The following is an 18,918-nucleotide window of genomic DNA, read 5'->3' as shown; positions in this document are numbered from 1 at the left end:
ACAAACAGCTCAAGATCCATGAAGGAGGAACGGGAAGGGCTTGGAAAGCTGTCGGACACACAGATACACAGAGAATGTGGTTTGAGAAAATACAAAACCACCTTGCAAGACCTTCAGCTGTTTCCTGACCTTCCCTTTTCTAATATTTCTCAGAGACTTGGTGTACATTTTGCAGGAATTTCTATTGTCCAAATAACCTTCAGAAAAATGCAGCAGCTTTGGTCTGCCACAGAGAATGCCTGAACATCCTTCCAGAGGAAGTCAACTGCCCATCTTACTGCTCCCAAATGACTACAGGAGAAACACATCCCACGCAGGAGATTAGCAACCCCTCAGCTGACTTTACATCAGTTTGCAACATCCAGTTCTGCCTTTACCAAAAATAACTGCAAATGGAGATGTCTGGCTGGCTGAAGCGCTGTGGGATTTTGGACCACGCCACTGATATTTATTTAGCCTGTTATGGGAGTTGTACTTCTTGCTGTCAAATACTGGACATGTTGTTTCGCCCTGTGAATTCCAGCATCCTGAAAATGGGGAGGGGAAAACATGCATGTATGAAGCGGGAACAGTCCCCAAAACAGGCTGCCAAGAAGCACCAGAGCTATGAACTGCAGAAGCAAATCAGTCTCCCAGAAGCAATCTGCGTCCTGTGGGACACTGATCCCATGCTCAGGCACTTCCCACCAGGGCATGGGGTCTAATGATCTACAGATTGGGCAAAACACAAAAATAATGGAGTTTTTTGTAAAGAATAACACAATTTTCAACCAAGGCACCTGGATGGAAGATACAGCTTTGGTTTCACAGCTGGCCCAGCCCAGCCTGAAGCTGCTGCTGAAGGGGGTCATCAGAAACGATGTTCACTCCTTTGACCTCATCCAGCACTACAGTTGGTCATATTAGCTTAGCTGGTAATGAACATGCAAATTTTACAAGCAAACAATGAGCAATCATCTCTGCTAATCATGGTGATTCAAGCCTCCCACTCTCAAGGCAGGATTACAATTGCTGGGATCTGGAAAGATAACGATATAAATAGAAGTATTTAAAATAGACGTTTCAAACCACTGTAAATATTATACAAGCCACTTGAAATTAATCTGCACAGGCTATCCACCAAATATTTGAAGGCCTGCTAAATCCACAAGATACCCAAACAAGCAATGCCTTGTAACTTGTGCTACAGAGGAGTTAAACAGGAGATGACTGCATTTGTCTCGCGTGCAAGAAAAAGCAAACGTTTCATTACCTATAAAATTCACAAATGCAAAACTCAAAGGGATTTTTCATTTTTATACTATGTGTAATAAGAGAAGCATATTCTAATATCACTGGGATCAATATAGGACACAAGAAAGCATTGATTTACTCAAACAAAAACTTATGTTCCATTATCCCATACTAACAAATTCCAGACAGAATAAACCTTAGATTTCAAGGTACACGAGGTTAAAAATCAGGATGAGCTTTTGTGCAGGAAAACAAACCACCTCACATTTGCAGAGTGCAGAAAACATCACACTGTATTCTAGAATAACTGCATGATAAGCATTTCTGTAGGCACAGGAGCAGGCAGATATTGCCTGAGCCACTCCGGGATGACTCCCTGCAACATGACATCAGTGCCATCGTACGCCTGATGGATGCTCCTATCTAAAGAACTTATGTATTTAGCTAAAAACAGAGACAGGATAACAGATTACGTAGATAAATTGGCGGATAAAGCGCAACAAAAATGACGTATGGCATCAGTGAGGAAAATTAATAGACAATATAAAAATGACACATCTTAAACTGAGGAAATTATTCAACTTTTACCATTCTTTCATGCCTCCAGTTTAAGGCCCTGCAATCTAAGTGAAAAACAGAGAAGGGTCATTCAAATGAATAAATCATGCCAGAAAATGATTCAGCTTCCCTCCTCTTTTTTTGCCTTTCCCCTTTTAACTGAAGTCCCCAGGACTCAGCCCTTGGGAGCACACACGACCCAGTGCATTGTCCTGGCTGGGCACTCAGTCAAAAGGGAAAAAGTTATTTCTTCTTTCATCTTGTAACTTGAAAACCTGGGAGGGGAGGTGGTGGGAAAGCAGAGCACTGTACAAAGGCACCCATATTTCCAGGTCAGTTTTTTTGCTTGGCTGCTAGTGAAGGCCAGGGACTGAAGACACTGTGGTATTTGTTTTGCCCTTCCAATATTTCTGTTTGCTTTGCAGGGAGGAGCATCTCAGACCTGATGGGTGAGATGCTCTGAGTGCAGCCAAGCCCCCCTCTCCCCAGCAATAACAGGCACTCCAGCTCACTCTCCTACCTACACTCACATCCAACCAATATTTTCATGCCCTCTCTACATGCATTTGGAAACTTGAAATAAAATCCAATGCAAACTTGGAGAGGAGGCATTTGGATTCCAGCTCCTGCCTGGGAGGTCTGTGTTAGGACCACATAAGTATTCATTTGCTTGCTGTTTTATCCGTTTCCCTGGTAGTCTTCTGTAAAGAATATTAAACAAACATGTCTTTACAGCTCAAGAGCCCAGGAAAGAATGCTGAACCAGTGAAGAAACCTGGTTTTACCATTTTTTTACCCTACTTTTATCACTCTGGTCTATAGATGTATATGCAAGGGTGAGGATTCATTGAGTCCACAAAGCTGTCATTAAGGACCGCTATACCAATACATGCTGAATATGTTCCCCTCTTCAGCCCAATTTAAAAAACATTCCTAAAGGAATTCCAGGACATAGAACATATGTATAATTAACAGCCAGATATGTGGAAGCACTGTCATCAGTGAGTAATTTTCTCAGCTGTTGACACTACCCCAGGAAGATAATGACATTTCTAAGGTTATAAACTAACATACGGTGCATCTCCTCTACCAACTTATCAAAGATCCCTTTCCAATAATATTTGTTGTTGGTAAGGATAATTCCTAACTGGAATAATGGATCTAATCCCTGCTCCTGTTCTTCTCCACTCAGTGAAAAGTAGGGAATGTCCCTGCAAACACTGGGAATGTCAGGCCAATACAGATGTTTTAGGAAAACTTTACATCATTGGGGTTAGTACTCCCTTCTTTTCATTCCCCACCGGCACAGCTGCTCCACTTCCACACATTTAACAGCTTCGATCAATTGAGAAAAGAAATTCAAGCAGTGGACAACCCACAGCAGGGGGGGTGGAACTAGATGAACTTAAGGTCCTTTCCAACCCTAACTATTCTATGAGTCTATGATAATGGAGGCCAAAATGTCAAAAAATAGCATCTAATATATCTGGGAGCCCTGTAATTTCCCTGGGTTATCCTTCTGATTCAGACTATCCCCAGAGCTGCGAAAGTCACCGTGCTGCAGGATAAGGAAAATGGAGCATCTGAAATTTCTCACCAGTGACTATAAGCAAAGGGATGGTTTTGTTTTCTTAGCAAGAAAGGTGGAAATGTTCTGAAGTTCTCCCTTGAGGCTAAAATCCAAAACATTTCCAAGACTCAGAAGCAAGAAAGTTTTGCAGATAATCAGCAGAACCGATGCCAGTTCAATCAAAGCAAACCAGTAACAGCAACTGGGAGGGGTACAGATTACACAGCATCGTTCTGAACAGGGAAAAAAACAATCCTTTTCATTATGCAATGGTTAAATGCTTTAACTATCCTCAGTCAGAACTGCTGACTGCTCAGCAAGTCATTTTGGCTATTATATAGCATTAATCTCTGCTGTTTCTGAAGTTTGCCTTTTGGAGGGAAAAAAAAGGCAACTTCAAAACATGCAAAAATTAATGAAACCCATATGTGGGAGACTGTCATTATTCCATGTTTATAAGAGGATCAGGTTTTGTTAAATGGGCTTATTTAATGCAGACGCATAAGAAAAAATACCCAGCGAAAGATCTGAAAGCCATTGAAAGAAAAATATTTTCTTTGTTAACCCAAGCAGCCAGTAACAAGCAAAAAGACACAATTTCAACTAAAAGCCACTATATATTTTGCTGCAACTTTGTTTACAGCTTCACTGACAGCTTATAAAGTTCTCCTAAGGAGAGAAACATCTAGATGTATTTTACCCTTTCGTCCCTTTTCACCCTCATACTGTATTAAAGTGGAGACGACCTAAAATTCAATGGCTTATGGAAACATCTGTGGATACAGGCACACAATTTAAACTTTTTTCAACAGCTGTTGTTATTTTATGCTGTTTTTGGCTAGGTCAATCGGTAAGACTGGAAGAAAGTATTAGTCGGGCTCCTTTCCTGACTTTGGTTTCTCTTTAGCTGCTGCAGTCAGCACCCCATTCCCCCCCTTGCCTTGGGAGTTCAGGGGAAAATGGTCTGAACGTCCCCAAAGTCTGAGCTTGCTCATAAACCCCAGACTAGAAATCAAGGAAATACAGCTCCTAAATGGGGATAATCTCACTTATTCACCTAAGTACTAGCTTAAAACATCCCCTTGCTGCCCCATACGAAAGGAGCTCACCCCCTTGCCACAGTGCACTCCACTGCCCATATCCCTGGCTCCCCTTCCCATTTCCAACAGTGCCCTGCAATAAACCCCAGGTTTGTCTTGCCTCCCCTCCTGCTATTTCCCTGCCGGGTCCAGACATCTGCCGACATCCTCCATCAAAGATAACACACTATGTATTTTAAGTGCCAAAAGGTATTTGATGCTCCAGACAGTACTACTTACCAGATACGGAACACACATTGCTCACAATAACACATGCATAAAAACAGAACGTACTTTTCCTGGGAGACTAACGCCTACCTGAAGAAAAACCATAAATTCAACAAAAATATCCTATTTTTCAACATCTAATTCAGCTTCTACTTAAAGCAGCGTTTTTCTATAAATTCTGGTGTTTTGAAAGAGAAGAAACAACTTATAATGCTCCTAAAGTTCCCTGAAAGTCATTTTTCAATGTACATTCAAACTGTACAGAGCCAGAGAAAGCCAGTACTCCAAGCACAGATTCCCCCTCTCCTTGCTCTTTTTAACAGAGAGGATTTTAATCTTACCTTCAAACCTTCTTATTCCCTGCCATGCACTCCAAGTGTCACCACCGGTACTGACTGAATCGTGCCAACCCTTGCCCGAAAGGACAGTCACAAGAAAAGCCAGTTCAAACAGAAACCACTCATCTAAAGGAGGGAGAGCCCCAGGTTTGCAAGCAGAGGAGATATTTCAGCATTAAAGAATTCTAGGAGCTACTCCAAGACGCAAATTTTTGTTGTCTGGTGCACTGTAAGCCCAGAAAGAAGTTATTTATTTAGTCTATATACTAAGATTTATAACAAAGGCAGAGGATCCATATACACTCTTCTGGGTGCCTTTTGCATCGTTTACAACATATGACGTAAATCTCAGCTTCCTCAAAGACAGAAAAGAAATAACAAACGAGTCTTGACAAGCAAAATCTACCCCTGTCCCCCAGATATCCAGCTAAGAACAAAAAAGCCTTCAGAGGTTTCTCTCCAAGTCTCTTTAAAACACATTTTAAACCAGAATTTGTAAAATGCCCTAAGGCCCATTTCAGGCCATGCAGAAGGGAGCAAAGGACTCACCTTCTTCCCTTCCCTTTTTAATACGGTGGGACCCCAAACTTTACAGTCAATGCCTCCCTTTAGGCATCTGCAGGTAGGAATATCGAGAAACAGAGTAAGCAATCCTCCTCCTTCTTAAAAGCCTTAAAAAAGGTACATTACTGCTCCTTTTTTTTACCCATTACATGCAGGCATTTGAAGTTAAGACTTGTCGAGCTCCTCCTGACAAGGGTTAAGTATGCATTTCCTCACCTTGTCATGGTCAGTGAGTTAAAATAAGTGAAACAAACCACCAAGAAACACCTATTTAATCTCAGCAGACTTGAACAGTCCACCCCTGTCCATGCCTTTGGTAAGAATCACTGCCATCTCCACTGTAGTGCTTTGGAGGGGCCGAAGCGATTCCTGCGCTCCCAAGCACAAGATCTCAGATTGAAACCAGTGTTTCGGAGAACTGCACCTCCAGCCTTTGAAAATGTGGATTTTGGAAATAATATCCCTCCCAACCACTTTTCAGCATTTAATGCATCCAGCTGTGTTAAGAAACCAAGCAAAAGTTCAGTGTCAAGTAAATCAGGATTATGATCTTCTTGTGATTTATGGAGGTAAGTACAGTCTCAGACAGAAGAAAAACAAGTCACTTGATGCTAAGCAGACCTGGTACCAGGGCTCAGACTAATGAGTTAGTGAGGGCGAGGCTTCACGTTCCTGCCTCTTATCTCACCAGTTGGAAGGACAACACGTAAGAAGGGAGAACACAGCCAGCTGGTAAAAGATAGGCAGACCCAGCACCCTGGTATTTGCAAATACAGGATTAGTGTTTGCAGTAGAGAAGATGGAAATGATTCAGGACAGGGAGGCATGCAGTATTTGACAAAGGTGCTGTACTTCCCACAGGTAAGAATATGCTCCCAAATAACTAAGTGCATAAATACAGTGAAACTACTATTATCGTGGCTGCAATGCTATCAGGGTGTACATCAAGGTAAGGTCTTTAGGGAGAAGAAACACCTAACTAGGCTGAGAAAATCATAAGCCACCCATCAGTCTTCTGCAGAAAAGACAGCAGCATAACTCACGTTAAACACAGGCTAGCAGCAGTTCCTCTGATTTGAGCTACACAAACAGAAGAGAAAGCAAACAAGATAACCCAGAAATATTGGCTCTGTCTTTTGGATTAGTCTCTTGGGCACAGCTACCGCCTTCATTTGCACTGAGTAAATCGCTGGCACCAAGATGATAAACAAAGTAAGCAAGAAGGGAGGGAGCAGCTAAGTTCATCATTGCTTAAGAGAAAATCAGAAAGTTAGCTCCATCAAATACATGCTTATTTAGGCATAAATTTAATGCACAAGTGAAGCAGAGAAGGTGGATGGAGAACCACCTTATTAGCTGTGAGAGACTAGGTGCAAAAGAAAGCCCGGTTCAGAATTTGCTCCCATTTGCTAATTCCTATAGAGCTGATGAAGTATATTTTATTAAACTATTGCAAAACCCCGTCACATTCTTGTTCCAGCCTCCATGTTGGGGATATTCCAAAGCAGAAGTCCAAAACACAGACCACAGGAGTAAAAACAACAAACCAGCGATGGAAGGAGGTAAGCAGCAGTGAGAAGAAACTCTTTTCTTATCCCTTAATGCCTACCTGCTTTGGGGTCTCAACAGAAAAATCACTACTGCCCATGCTTTTCACAGCATCCACACTTGGAGATAGCACCCCTTCTCCAGTGTGACTGATGACTAATACACATCTTCTACCAAAAATCAGATGTTTCCTTTCCTTGAAAGTTTTGATGAATTTGCTACTGTGACACTAAAGACAGCCACGGCTGACTGCGGCCAAACATAACACAGCGCGCTGCTCTGTCCCTGAGGGGTTTAATTCTGACTTGCAGCTGCCTCTGCTCAGCCAAACCCAATCCCTTCCATACCAGTCAAGTGCTTTTCTTTTAGATATCGTATGCTCAGATACCATATCACTCAGTCCTTCTGCAGACTGAGATATTTTAATCATCTACTGCAACACTAACCATCTATTCTTGTCTCACAATCCCAACCTTAAAGACCTTTCCATCACCACCAAACCACCCCGTACTACTGCTCTGCACAGCACAGACCAGGCAGCAGGGAAGATATCCCTGACAAAGCTGGAGAGGAGTCAACCTGCTCAATGTGAGCAAAGATGCTGCATGGAAAGAAACACCTAGTTATCATCCAGGCTTTTATCTCATCTGATGTTTTAACAGCAGTTTGATACCAGAAACATTCCATAACACAGCTGAGTCACTCTGGGACACACCAGGATGTGTGCAGGACACCAAGCACTTAACAGCAGCGAAAAAAAAATCTGAGATTTCCATCTTTGCATTAAAATGGTACAATAAGGGAAGATGGACCATCTAAAATGGGGCGTGTGTGTGGAAGGGGAAGGCTGAGAACGATAACAGAAAGGGGAATCTGTGCAACTACCATGAGACTAAATGCTTTTGATTCCATGTTTCCATGGAAAGAGTTTTAACAGTACTGGGTAAAATGCCAAATAAGTTTTCATAACGATTCACACTGCATGAATGGAAACACTTAAGTACAAGTATTCCTTCTAATCTGCACTCTAGCTCTACACAAAGCTCTCTCTCCTTTGTCCTTTACTTTTTCCTTCTTACTCACAGCATTCTTTTCATCCCTTGCTGGAAGATTAAATCAGAAATGCCATGCCTGGATAATGCTACAGCCTGTTACCCTTCAGCAGCAGCCAAGAGTCCTGCTCATCTCAGACACTTGTCCCTGTATGGGGGCTCTCAGACTGCACTGATTGATTTGACCTGTTAATGTGGAGATATCACACAAACATGAGTTATCACAAACATGGCAGGAGGTATCCCACAAACACCAAGCCCGTACAGACCTCCAGTGTAACAAAGGCAGGCAATGTAACCCCACAGCAGTTCTAGCACTGTTTGGCAGCTTATCTAGAGCTGCAGTGTATCACTCATAGCACATTTACATTACTGATGGCAACACTGGAAGCAAACAGCTTTCCCAAATCCTAAAAAATGATACGTTAAAAACCCTGCCACATTGAATAGTGGTGAGTGTAGCACCAGCCCTTGAATCCTCGCCAAACTCCAAAATACATCCATGCTAATACGATTAATAACCTATTTCTCATAGGAATGAAGTTTGCCTCTAAGGCAGTGTAACTACCAATGAACTGCACCAACTGTAAGTCCACAGTAAAAACACCAATGCTGGCTCCTCTGCATTGCAGGGTGCAAAGTAACAGAATGGAGTTAGATAGATCCCTTCAGAAGGATAAAACCCCATTGATGTGATACACCAAAACACCCGCTTGTAACAATGCAGTCTCCATCAAAAAGTCCACATTTGGTCTCCCATGTTATCATCTTAATTTCCTCTATATTTAGACCAGGAATTCAGTGTGCAGTAACCATATCTACCAGTTACACCACAAAGCTTTAAGAGATCTCAAACACAAATAAAAGAATACATATGATACAGGAGATAGAACCACTCAAAACCAACACAGTATTTTCCTTCTCCAGGTACAATATTCAACGCCAGCATGCCTTTGCTACAGTAACAGTTTCATACATCCATTATTTCATGGGTCCATACTTTCAGGGCTGCATAAGAAAAAAGATGAATGCATCTAACCACTGGAAGAGAACTCCAAAACCAGGATTTTCTATGCTGGAAATCCTTTAGCTCTGAGTTTTACAAACTTATAAGTCCTGATCCTAAAAAGGGCCTCAGAAAACGACTTTAATACACTGATGTTAAATAATCTGTACAACAGAATCCCTCTGAAGCAAGCCAAAAGCAAACATCACAGAAGATTTGTAAATATTAAACAGTTGTCTTTCATCTGCATCCATCTCTAGAGTACAACGGGAATACATACACAGCTCTGCCTTTAAGGCAGCAGTATTTGCAGATGGTAAATAAAATCACAGGTAGCTCTTGATGCTTTTAACAGAAAGCTGAGGGATAAACTTCCTCTGCAGCTGATATGGGGAAGATGGCAGAGTCAGATGTTTTATTAGAGGAAATTAGGAAATGATGGAAAAAACAGGGCTACACGCAGCAATCTCTAAACAACACTGTAGTGGTTGAAGGGGAGGAGAAGGAACTCACCATCTTCAGAGATCGGCAAGGGCTAGCACAAGCCCTGCAGCCAATGTGAACCACAGGAGCGGCGTGGGCACCTTCACCTGCCCCGTCCTGCTGCAGGCTCACACCAAGCCAAACCTGGGAGCAGCATCTTTACGCTGAGTCGGAGACTTGGCTCGGTGTCTGCGTTCCTGCTTCTCTCACTAACATCCGTGAATCCTGTGTCTGGGCTTGGAAACAACTATCTTGAGCTGAGGATTAGCAGCCTTCAGGAGAAAAAGGCATCGGAACTGCAGCACCAAAGCAATTAAGCGTAAGACAAAAAACATGCCACAAGAAACTGTATAAACGCCTTCCTTCTACAGATTTCAATGCATGAGTAATAGCAAAGGCCAAACAAGAATCCCAGCCTGCTTTGAATCTTTTTCTTTTCTTTCCCCCTGCTTCTATTCTATTCTAACTCCCTGCAGCACATACTGTGGACTGAGCGGCTTACTCAGCAACGCACAGTACAGATGGTAAAACCCAGAGCGAGGTATCCTGCACAGAGATGAATTTACTCAGGGGCTGACTGTCATGACACAATTTCCTCCTACATCTCTCGAGCCCCTGCTTTGAGCATCCGGGGCAGACACAGGATGCTGGTGGGTGTGAGAAAGGGCTTCGCAGATGACTAGCCCTGTCCTGATGGGTTTGTGTGTGTCACCCTTTAGCATTAACTCCAGGCTTAGGGCAGGTTCTTTTCTGGCTGAGTTTTTCCATGTTTACTGTAGTTACAAGACAACACTTACAAAGAGAGAGTTACACAGCGATTTTAAAGAGGCACAGCCTATTGCTAAGGCTGCACTTTGCACCACCAGACCCCCATCACATAATCGGCCACACTCACTCTGAAATTGCCCATGCTGTTGGGAAGCACCACACACTGATCTGTAGGCCCTCTGGAAACAGGGATTTGCAGCCACCATCCCATAGTACATAGTATACATATGCAGATAGAGGATATCAGCGCACACAGGTTGAATTCTGTCAGGTCATCATGGTGAGTTATATAAACTGGAGCCTGAAGAACTAGCACAGCCCCTTGCCTCGCGTCACCAACAAGGTTCAGCAGCTTTGAGCCGTGAAGGCTCTCCTCCCAAGGACAGGCCACTAGATGGGGGTGACACTGCACACCTTGGCCATAACTTTCTCTATTACTTGCTGACTCAGAGAAAATAAATTTGGAACACTGCAGCTGAGAGGCGGGGAGGAAAATCTCTGGATCCTCCACACCTACTGTGCATCCCAACACCCATCCCAGTGCTGCGTGGCTCTGTCTCCCACAAGCCCTCTTCCACCCAGTCCAGGTCATCCCCTCTTCCCATCTCCTACAGCCCTGCCATCCCTGTCCCCTTCCTTTGCACACCCTTTTGGACCCTGACCAAACTGCTCCCTACTCTTCTCCCTGCATAGACCTGGAGGTTTACAAAGCAAAAGCAATGGGCAACAAAAGGCCTGGGGCTGTGTCCTGACAGAGCATCATCTATCTTATCCATAACATCTTCCAGGGAAGGTGGTTTCCTAACCTCCCTAGGTGGTCTTGCGACAGTTTGATAATGATAACAGGATATTTTCTCAACATCCAACCTAAATCATCCTGGCAAATTAGCAAATCAGTAAATTAAGCTGCCATGGAAATCTGGGACTTTAATAACCACTATTACATGCTGGCAGCACACTCGATTGCACAATAGTTTTCTTTTTGTTGCACTGAACAAATTTAATTCTTTCAACCTCTTCTCAGGTTTCTTCATCTTCTTGCTTTTCCTTCTGGACACTTTCCAGTATGTCTGTGTCCTCCCTGGAGCAGGGCACCCAACCCCTGGTTTGATGACACTGATGATGCCTCTGTAGTGCCACACACGAGTAAATTACCTCCTGCACCTTACGGAGGACACTCCTTCAATATAAATCAAAACAAGATTTGCCTCTTTTGCAACAGCCTCTTGCTGATGATTCATTTGTGGTCCACTAAAAAAACCCTCAGTCTTTTTCTACTCATCCCTCTCCAGCTTAAACCTGACTTAATAAATATGCAGTCTGAGTTCTTTTTGCAAATGTAACACTCTGTGGTGGCTTTTATCTCTTATCTGGATGTACTCTCCAATTTCATAAGGTCACTCTGAACCCTGACCCTGCTCTCCCAAGTGCCTGTAACCCCTCCCAACCTGATGTCATCCGAGAGTGTTATAAACATACTTCCATCTTCCAAATCCTGCCTGAAAATACTGCAAGTCTTCCCCCAGAAAATGACCTTGTTGCTACATCACACGTTTCTGCACTACTTGGGTCAGTGGTATTTAGAAATACCACTTTAAGCTGGTAGGCTGCAACTTCTGGAAATGCATTAATTAAAAACTAATTTATGTGATAAAGGTAGGATGCATTAAATTTAATAGGAACTAACTAATGAGATTTATAAATACAACAAGAAGGCTACTTCCCACTGAACTCTCTTTCTGGGGTCAGCCAGCTACAATTTGTCAGTCACAGGCTCAGACAACCGAAGCCTTCGGATGAACCCAACAGCACAACCTTATCCATCCTCTGCACGAAGACAAGGGTTCAGCAAATAATGACTCATAACTGATTTCTGGGATCAACACAAGAAGAGAAGTACATCAGGGTACAGCTCATTTCACACTGTCACTTTACTTTCATAATGCTGGAGTGCCATTTCTAAATGTTTTAACATCACACTATGCAGAAGCCAAACCACATTTCTCATCTGAGTTAAGAACCCAAAGTTACTCACAAAAATGCTCAAGTCTAATGTTAATGGATCACACCAAGTTATTGCACCAGCTCTACCCAAGATCCCCAAAGCAAGAGGATAAGGACCGCAGGAGTTCCGGCAGGATGGGCACCCACCACTCAACATGAAAGGAGCTTGGGAAATGCTGGTTCCAGAATATCTACAGCTGGACAAATACAACCTCTGAGAAAACATTCTGGACAGCTAAAGAGACAGTTTCAAACCCCATTTTAATTGGAAAAAAACCTATTTTCCTACTGTTTTCAGTGCTTATAACCCTATAAACCATTACTTTCCTAAACATTTTTCAGCTGCAGCTTTCTGACATGCAGATGAGACTCACTCAGGCAAAGCCTGAAACAAGTACAGAGGACAGCATGTGCGATCTAGCACATGTAACACTGGCATCACAAATCCAGCTAATTCTCAGCCTTTAGAAGCCAACTCATGAGAAGTAATTATCCCCCTTTCCAGTGTGCTCAAATGTACTGTCACCCAGTCTGACTGCACTATATATATATATACACACACAAGAAGTTGCACTTTTTAAGCTCCAAACCATGGATTTTTTTAATAGTCCACAGCTTTCCACATTGCATATTTATAAATATGGACAACAATGCAAAATCCTCACCCACAAACAAGGAGTTAATGCAGTTCCCCAGGTCCAAAGCTGCTGACAGCACCCCTGAGACTGCCGAATCCCTGCAGCTCCTGACCAGGTACAAGCAACATCAGTTCTATTTGCAACCAGTTAAGAAAACCACTTTTACTAGCCACAGAATGGCTCTGCAATGAGAAGGCAATGAGCACCTGAAAGACTTCTGGCTACAGAAAGAGCCATCACTAAATAAAGCAGAGACAGGACGTGGCAGGAGATGCACACTTTGCGATGGCTTTCAGCAGCTCCCTGCCCAACCTACACGTGTGAATTAAGCTCTATTTATAAGTCTTCCACTGATACCTATTTTTTTTAAGTGACCTTAATATAGTGCAGTTGTTATTTTGTTTCTGTTCAACTTAGCAACAGGAAACCCTGTCAGTCCTGCAGCAAACTTTCCATTCCCCTGGCACTCCCATTCCTGCACCAGAAAAGCCAGATTTCTAAAGAGGTGGTTGACGGGATGGGAGGGAGAGGAAGAAGAGAAGCAAGCAGACATGCACAAAATCAAAATGCCTGTAAAACATGCAAGATGGAAGCCAACTTCAATACGTTCCATTTTTGGCTTTCCCCTGTTTGAAACGGAAAGACAGTGCCCTAATATGCATTTTCTAAAGATATCTTACTTTACGACTAGATACCTAAGTATTAGTCATGAAAATTATCTTTATTAAAGGGTTAGTAAAATCAAATCATCAGCATCTTTGCACTAATGCACTCCAGTAATGAAAGACCTACTTATCAGACAGCAGAAACTTGAGCTTGGAAAGTTACTTGCTCTAGTCACTGGCTAACTCACCGAGCAAACAGCTACAGAAATGAAGCCTTAACTTGTTAAAAACATAATAAACCTGATTTTATTACAAGCTTTGGCAAGACTCTTCTGCCGCCTAAAGAGCTTTACTGTGGGATGAGCAAAGCTTTTTGTGCTCCACCCTGCAATGTTAGCTCATCCCCGCAGTATTCTCTTCTAACAGCTTCATAATGGTACGCTAACACACAAACACAGCTGCTCAGCAGCAACGTGCACTGACAACTTGGCATTTATGAAACACTTTCTTCTTTAGGAACAAGAAACTATATATAAACATCAGAGCAAATGCAAATCCAGCTCGGAAAGATAAGACAAAAAAAAACCCTGCTCTTGATAAAGCAGAGTATGTATTAGGGGTGCTTTAAAGCAAAATTATGTTCCTGTCAACCAGAACATTCACATTTTTATCCTAGACAAACCTTAAATATGGCAAAGCACAGGTAATCAACTGATTTTTGATCCCTGGCATGACTTCTTTACAGTTTCACCAACATGAGGAATAGAGGGTGTCCGTGTCCCCCCACATTAAATCCCTGGATGTCTTTCCCACTATTGATTTTAATTCCAGCAAAGGCACTCATGCTCTCAGCCAGTGCCACCTTTACACCTCAGCCTGTGCACGCACAAACACTGACCACAGCCACAGATGGCCAATGCATGGAAAGGGATGGACAAACTCGCCAGAACCATGCACATAGCAGCCGGGACCTGGAAGGTGCTGCCAGTCTCCACAGAGCATCTTTAACCCCAAGTGCATTACAGGGCATGGCTTCCGTCAAATAATATACAAACCTTGGTGCAACCCTGCCTCAGGAGGAACCTCTTGGGTCAATCTCGCTGTCACCAACTGAGACAAATGGGGCTTAATCCAGTGGTTGAAAAACACGAGGTCTAAAAAAGCCCAGACTATTTTTAAAAGGCTAAAACAACATCAGGGTGATGGGCGCCGCTCAGCTTTGCAAATGCTACAGAAAGGAAACAGGTTACGTGGCCTCCCACACCGGTGGTGGCAGCTCTTTAAAGAGCACAGAAAAAGGCAAGGTGACACATAACACATCAGTGGCACTCACCGCTGCCTCACGGACTGCACGCTCCTCCTGACCCTTCAGAAAATCCACCTCGTCTTCGGTTTTCATTTCCAAGTTCCCTGTGAAAACAGAGGGTTTGCACAGGCAATTGAAAAACAAACTCCTTTCAGCACCGCTGATCTTCCTCTGCTTATTCAAACCAGTCTCAAAGAAAGGAAAGAGAAAACCCAGCCCCAAAACCCCTTCAACAAGTCCGTTTGACTCCAACATCTGGTTTCATTCCAAACTCCGCTGCTTGTTTGCTATTAGTTTTAACAACTACCATGTCTGGGACTGAAGGAAACTATGAAACAGCAGCAAGCACAGGGTAAACCTCCCGAAAAGCTCTAGATGAGGCTGAGCACATCCCCATGGATTTGCCCACGTATTTTCTTGGCTCTCATTCGTCTAGTTAAAGGACCAAAATTTTTGCTGTTTTTCTTCTTACCACAGCTCAAAGATAATGCAAGAAACCAGCCTTGCCTTCTCTTAACAGGTATCTGAAGTGTTGGAAGGAAAAATACATCACAAGCTTCAAAAATTCACCTGCACTGCCTCAAGGATCACTATTAGGCCCCTGGACTAGGAAGTCCCAGCTCATTTTCTCCTTCCTGATGGTGTCACCACAACAGTGGTACAAACATCATGCCCCAGCTGCTTTCTTTGCCCAAAGCTTTCCTTAGTCATCATTCCCCTGGGGTTCCTTCTGTGTACCTTTTCCTGCATGAAGTCAACGTCCTAATGCTCCTCCTAATGCTAAGCTAACGACTCTCACAACATACAGGATACTTTGAGAGGAGTAAAGCAAGTTGACCAAAGCCACCCAGATGGAGAGTGGCTGTGTTAGGGTTAAGCCCTCTCTAATCCTGCTCCCTCTCTTGTTTCTACTAAAAACAAACACTGGATGGATGACAACACCTTCTTAGGGGCAATCTGTGCTTGCGGTGAGCTTACCCATTCAGGGATTTAGCAAGAGAAGCCTCCCAGCTTCACAGGGAAATTGCTGTAACAACTGTCACCAATGATTTTAAAGTCTACCCTTGATTTTGGGACCACCTGGTTTTGCAACGTTCCATTGATGAACTAATACAACATCATTAAGTCAAACAGGTATGATTTTGTCTCAATTAGATGGGTTTGGGGGCAGACTCAGAAATCAGAGGTTATGCTACATATTCCTGAGTCCTGTTTACTGGCAAAGCAGAGATCATGGTCATGAGGAGATCTGCTCAGGGTCACAGCAATGCTGTGATGGTTTAGATCTTGGTACAAAGACAGAACACACAAGGAAGAAACCTTTGATGCACTTAAAGAGAGAAGCAAGTGGTGTAGTGATACACCAGGCTGGCTAAGAACTGGAGAATGAAGACTTGTCCTCAGGATGAAATTCAAGGGCGTGATTTTTTGCACTCTGCCACTTCTTCCTAAACTTCTATCTCAAACAAAAAGCATTATAATGCTATCACAGAGGTCTCTCTGGGCACAGAGAACCTTATTGCGTGTGTGATATCATTAATGACATGCTACCGGTTTATCCTGCTACTCTAACAGAGGAAGGAAGTTGGACTAAGTGCTTTTCCATAGGGAAAATGCCACTGATGAGAATGAGGTGAAGACTGATTAAACTCAAAACGATACACTATTATTCTCTCTGGCAATGAACATTTTCTTTAAATGCTGAGATCTGCAAGAGACACACTAGGGATATTTCTCCCAGGAGGACAGCTAGGGAGCACTGATTACAGTAACTCTTAATTTAAGATACCAAATGCCAACCATACAACCAAACCTTGCTGGGGTCACTTCCTCCTAAGAAGTTGCATCTATTCCGAGGTGTTTTGTCAGCATAAACACACACCGTCTCTTCCCACCCAGCCTGCCTGTGGTATGATTTCATATCCTAACTGCCAGCTTTTTTAATGAGTAGCATTTATCTGCCTGACTTGCAAATAATGTGCTTGCAGAACCCATTACTCAGCAGTTCTGAGTCTAAAGCTAAAAGCGTGAGGAGCTGCCTTATGTAAGTGGGACCTGCCAGCTTCGTTGCCTTCCTTCAGCGCTGCGACCAGCCACTAGACACAGGGCTGGATAAGGAAATCAGTCCTTTGAAGTCTCTGTTTTGGGGGTAGGCTGAAACTAAGTGAAGGCAATGAGAGAAACAGGTAAATATTTGAAAGCAATTTGACAATATAAATAAGAAACTAAAAAACCCTCACTGATTTGGAGTAATGGCACCAGCAATTATCAGCCAGTTACTTCTCCGATAAATCAGAATGACAACAGAACCCTCTGACCACACATGTTCCTGAGGAACAGCCTTGTGACCTACCCTTCCTTTGGGAAGGCTTTATTGTAGTCTATTGAAAAAAGATCTGATTCATTCTGAGCACTGACGACTCCTGCGTGGCTACAAAACACTGTACAGACCTAGGCTGCAGGGAAAGCTCCCCGGCATCGACACAGCAAAGAACAACTTACACAAAGAATTGTAGGCTGCCACTGAACTAGTACATAGAATGCACTACCCAAAGCTTTGACATCAACATGAAGAACGTACACAGCAGTAACAATGAGCAATAAATCTGTTCTCTTGAATTACTGCCAAATCAGAGTTCTAGATGTTGCCTTTTAGAAGGTGAGTTTCAGAAATGTTTCAAATCGTGAGCTTGGATTCATAGCAGTCACTTGGCTCTGCTTTAAGTCAGTATTTGATTTGGGCTTCCCTAACATTTTGCCTGAGAAGTTCTTAAAGAGAAGATATTCTAGCTGAAATCACATTGCAAACAAACAATTCTTCCTTATGGAGAGGTCAGACTGTTATATTCTAAGACATTTTACTTTAAATCAGTAACAGGATCACCTCCTTTCCCCCCCTTTTCCATACCCTAACACAGTATGATTCCTTATTATTACTTTCGTACTTCAGTTACTACCTTACTGGAATGCCTAGTCCCTTCTCCTTTTAAAACCTCACCTAGACAGCATCATGCCTCCAAGAATCCAGCCAGAGATACAGACCTGGACTGTACGGATGAACCCAGCACCACGGGAGGCTCCCAGAAGGGGCCCTGTCAGCTACTGACTGACAGCCACTCCCGTCCCATTGAACTGCCGGACTGTCACAGCACTGAAATGCGTTCTATCTGAAAACAGCTTTCTAATCCACCTTTAAATCCTCCTACTTATTTACCAGTGACCTCCTGAATAATGTTTACTGGTGACCTCCTGACATATAAACTTCCTAAAATACCAAACTCAACACAAAAAAGGATTTGCTGGACCCACCCCCTGTCCCCCCATATAATCTCTTCCCCTGCCCCCAGTTATTCTGCTATCACACATCAGGACCAAATCCTCTTCCAGCATCCCATCCTGCATTTAGACTGAAGAAAGAGCTCTCAGCACGAAAGCAGTGGAATAGCTTTACAACCTCATGATTTATATCAGACTTCATTTTAATCATTTAAATGTTGTTTGGCTGGTGCACGCGAAGCAAGAGGCACTGAATCATTTTCTCATAGCAAAGAAAAAAAATGGGAACTGAAAAAGTTCAGCTGCTCCCATTCAACAGCTGCCTGAACAGGTGGAATACAGAGATCAGATTAGCCCCATGCTCCAGCACCAAATTCACCTCTGATTTAATCCCAGGCTGGAGCAACAAACCCAGTCCTCTTTAATTTATCCCTTTTTGCAGTTACCTGGTGATGTTTTCTATTACCTCCTGTTGCATGAGGCGTCTACGCTGCCCCTCAAATCCCACCGCTCATCCACAGGGAACACCGGTCCCGCTTCCCAGCAGCGGGCAGAACTCATCATCCGAGCTCCAGCACTGCTTTGAAGGCAGCAGAAAACACCACCGGCTGCTCTGCCCGACAAAAAAAAGCCTCCCAGGCCGGAAAAGGCGGCGGGGGGTA

At 43.3% G+C, this 18,918-nt stretch overlaps 1 protein-coding gene across 6 annotated transcripts in view; it reads right to left on the bottom strand.

Annotated features, from left to right (window-relative positions):
• Positions 1–18,918, bottom strand: part of AKAP13 (A-kinase anchoring protein 13) — a 468,794-nt gene that overhangs the window by 334,494 nt on the left and 115,382 nt on the right. For 5 of the 6 annotated variants that reach the window (XM_061446743.1, XM_061446746.1, XM_061446747.1 and 2 more), the window contains one exon: positions 15,008–15,084. In XM_061446743.1, the coding sequence (XP_061302727.1) occupies positions 15,008–15,084 (77 nt within the window). Of the gene's footprint in view, positions 1–15,007; positions 15,085–18,702; positions 18,871–18,918 lie in introns of those variants that run through there. The other variant, XM_061446749.1, reaches the window with a different exon arrangement.

Source organism: Pezoporus flaviventris, unplaced genomic scaffold (genome assembly GCF_033815535.1).
Source record: "Pezoporus flaviventris isolate CSIRO_AGI_PZ_B2104156 unplaced genomic scaffold, CSIRO_AGI_Pfla_v1 ptg000006l, whole genome shotgun sequence".
NCBI lineage: Eukaryota > Metazoa > Chordata > Aves > Psittaciformes > Psittacidae > Pezoporus > Pezoporus flaviventris.
Note: the sequence above shows the minus strand (reverse complement) of the source record. Positions and strands in the feature narration are given on the sequence as shown.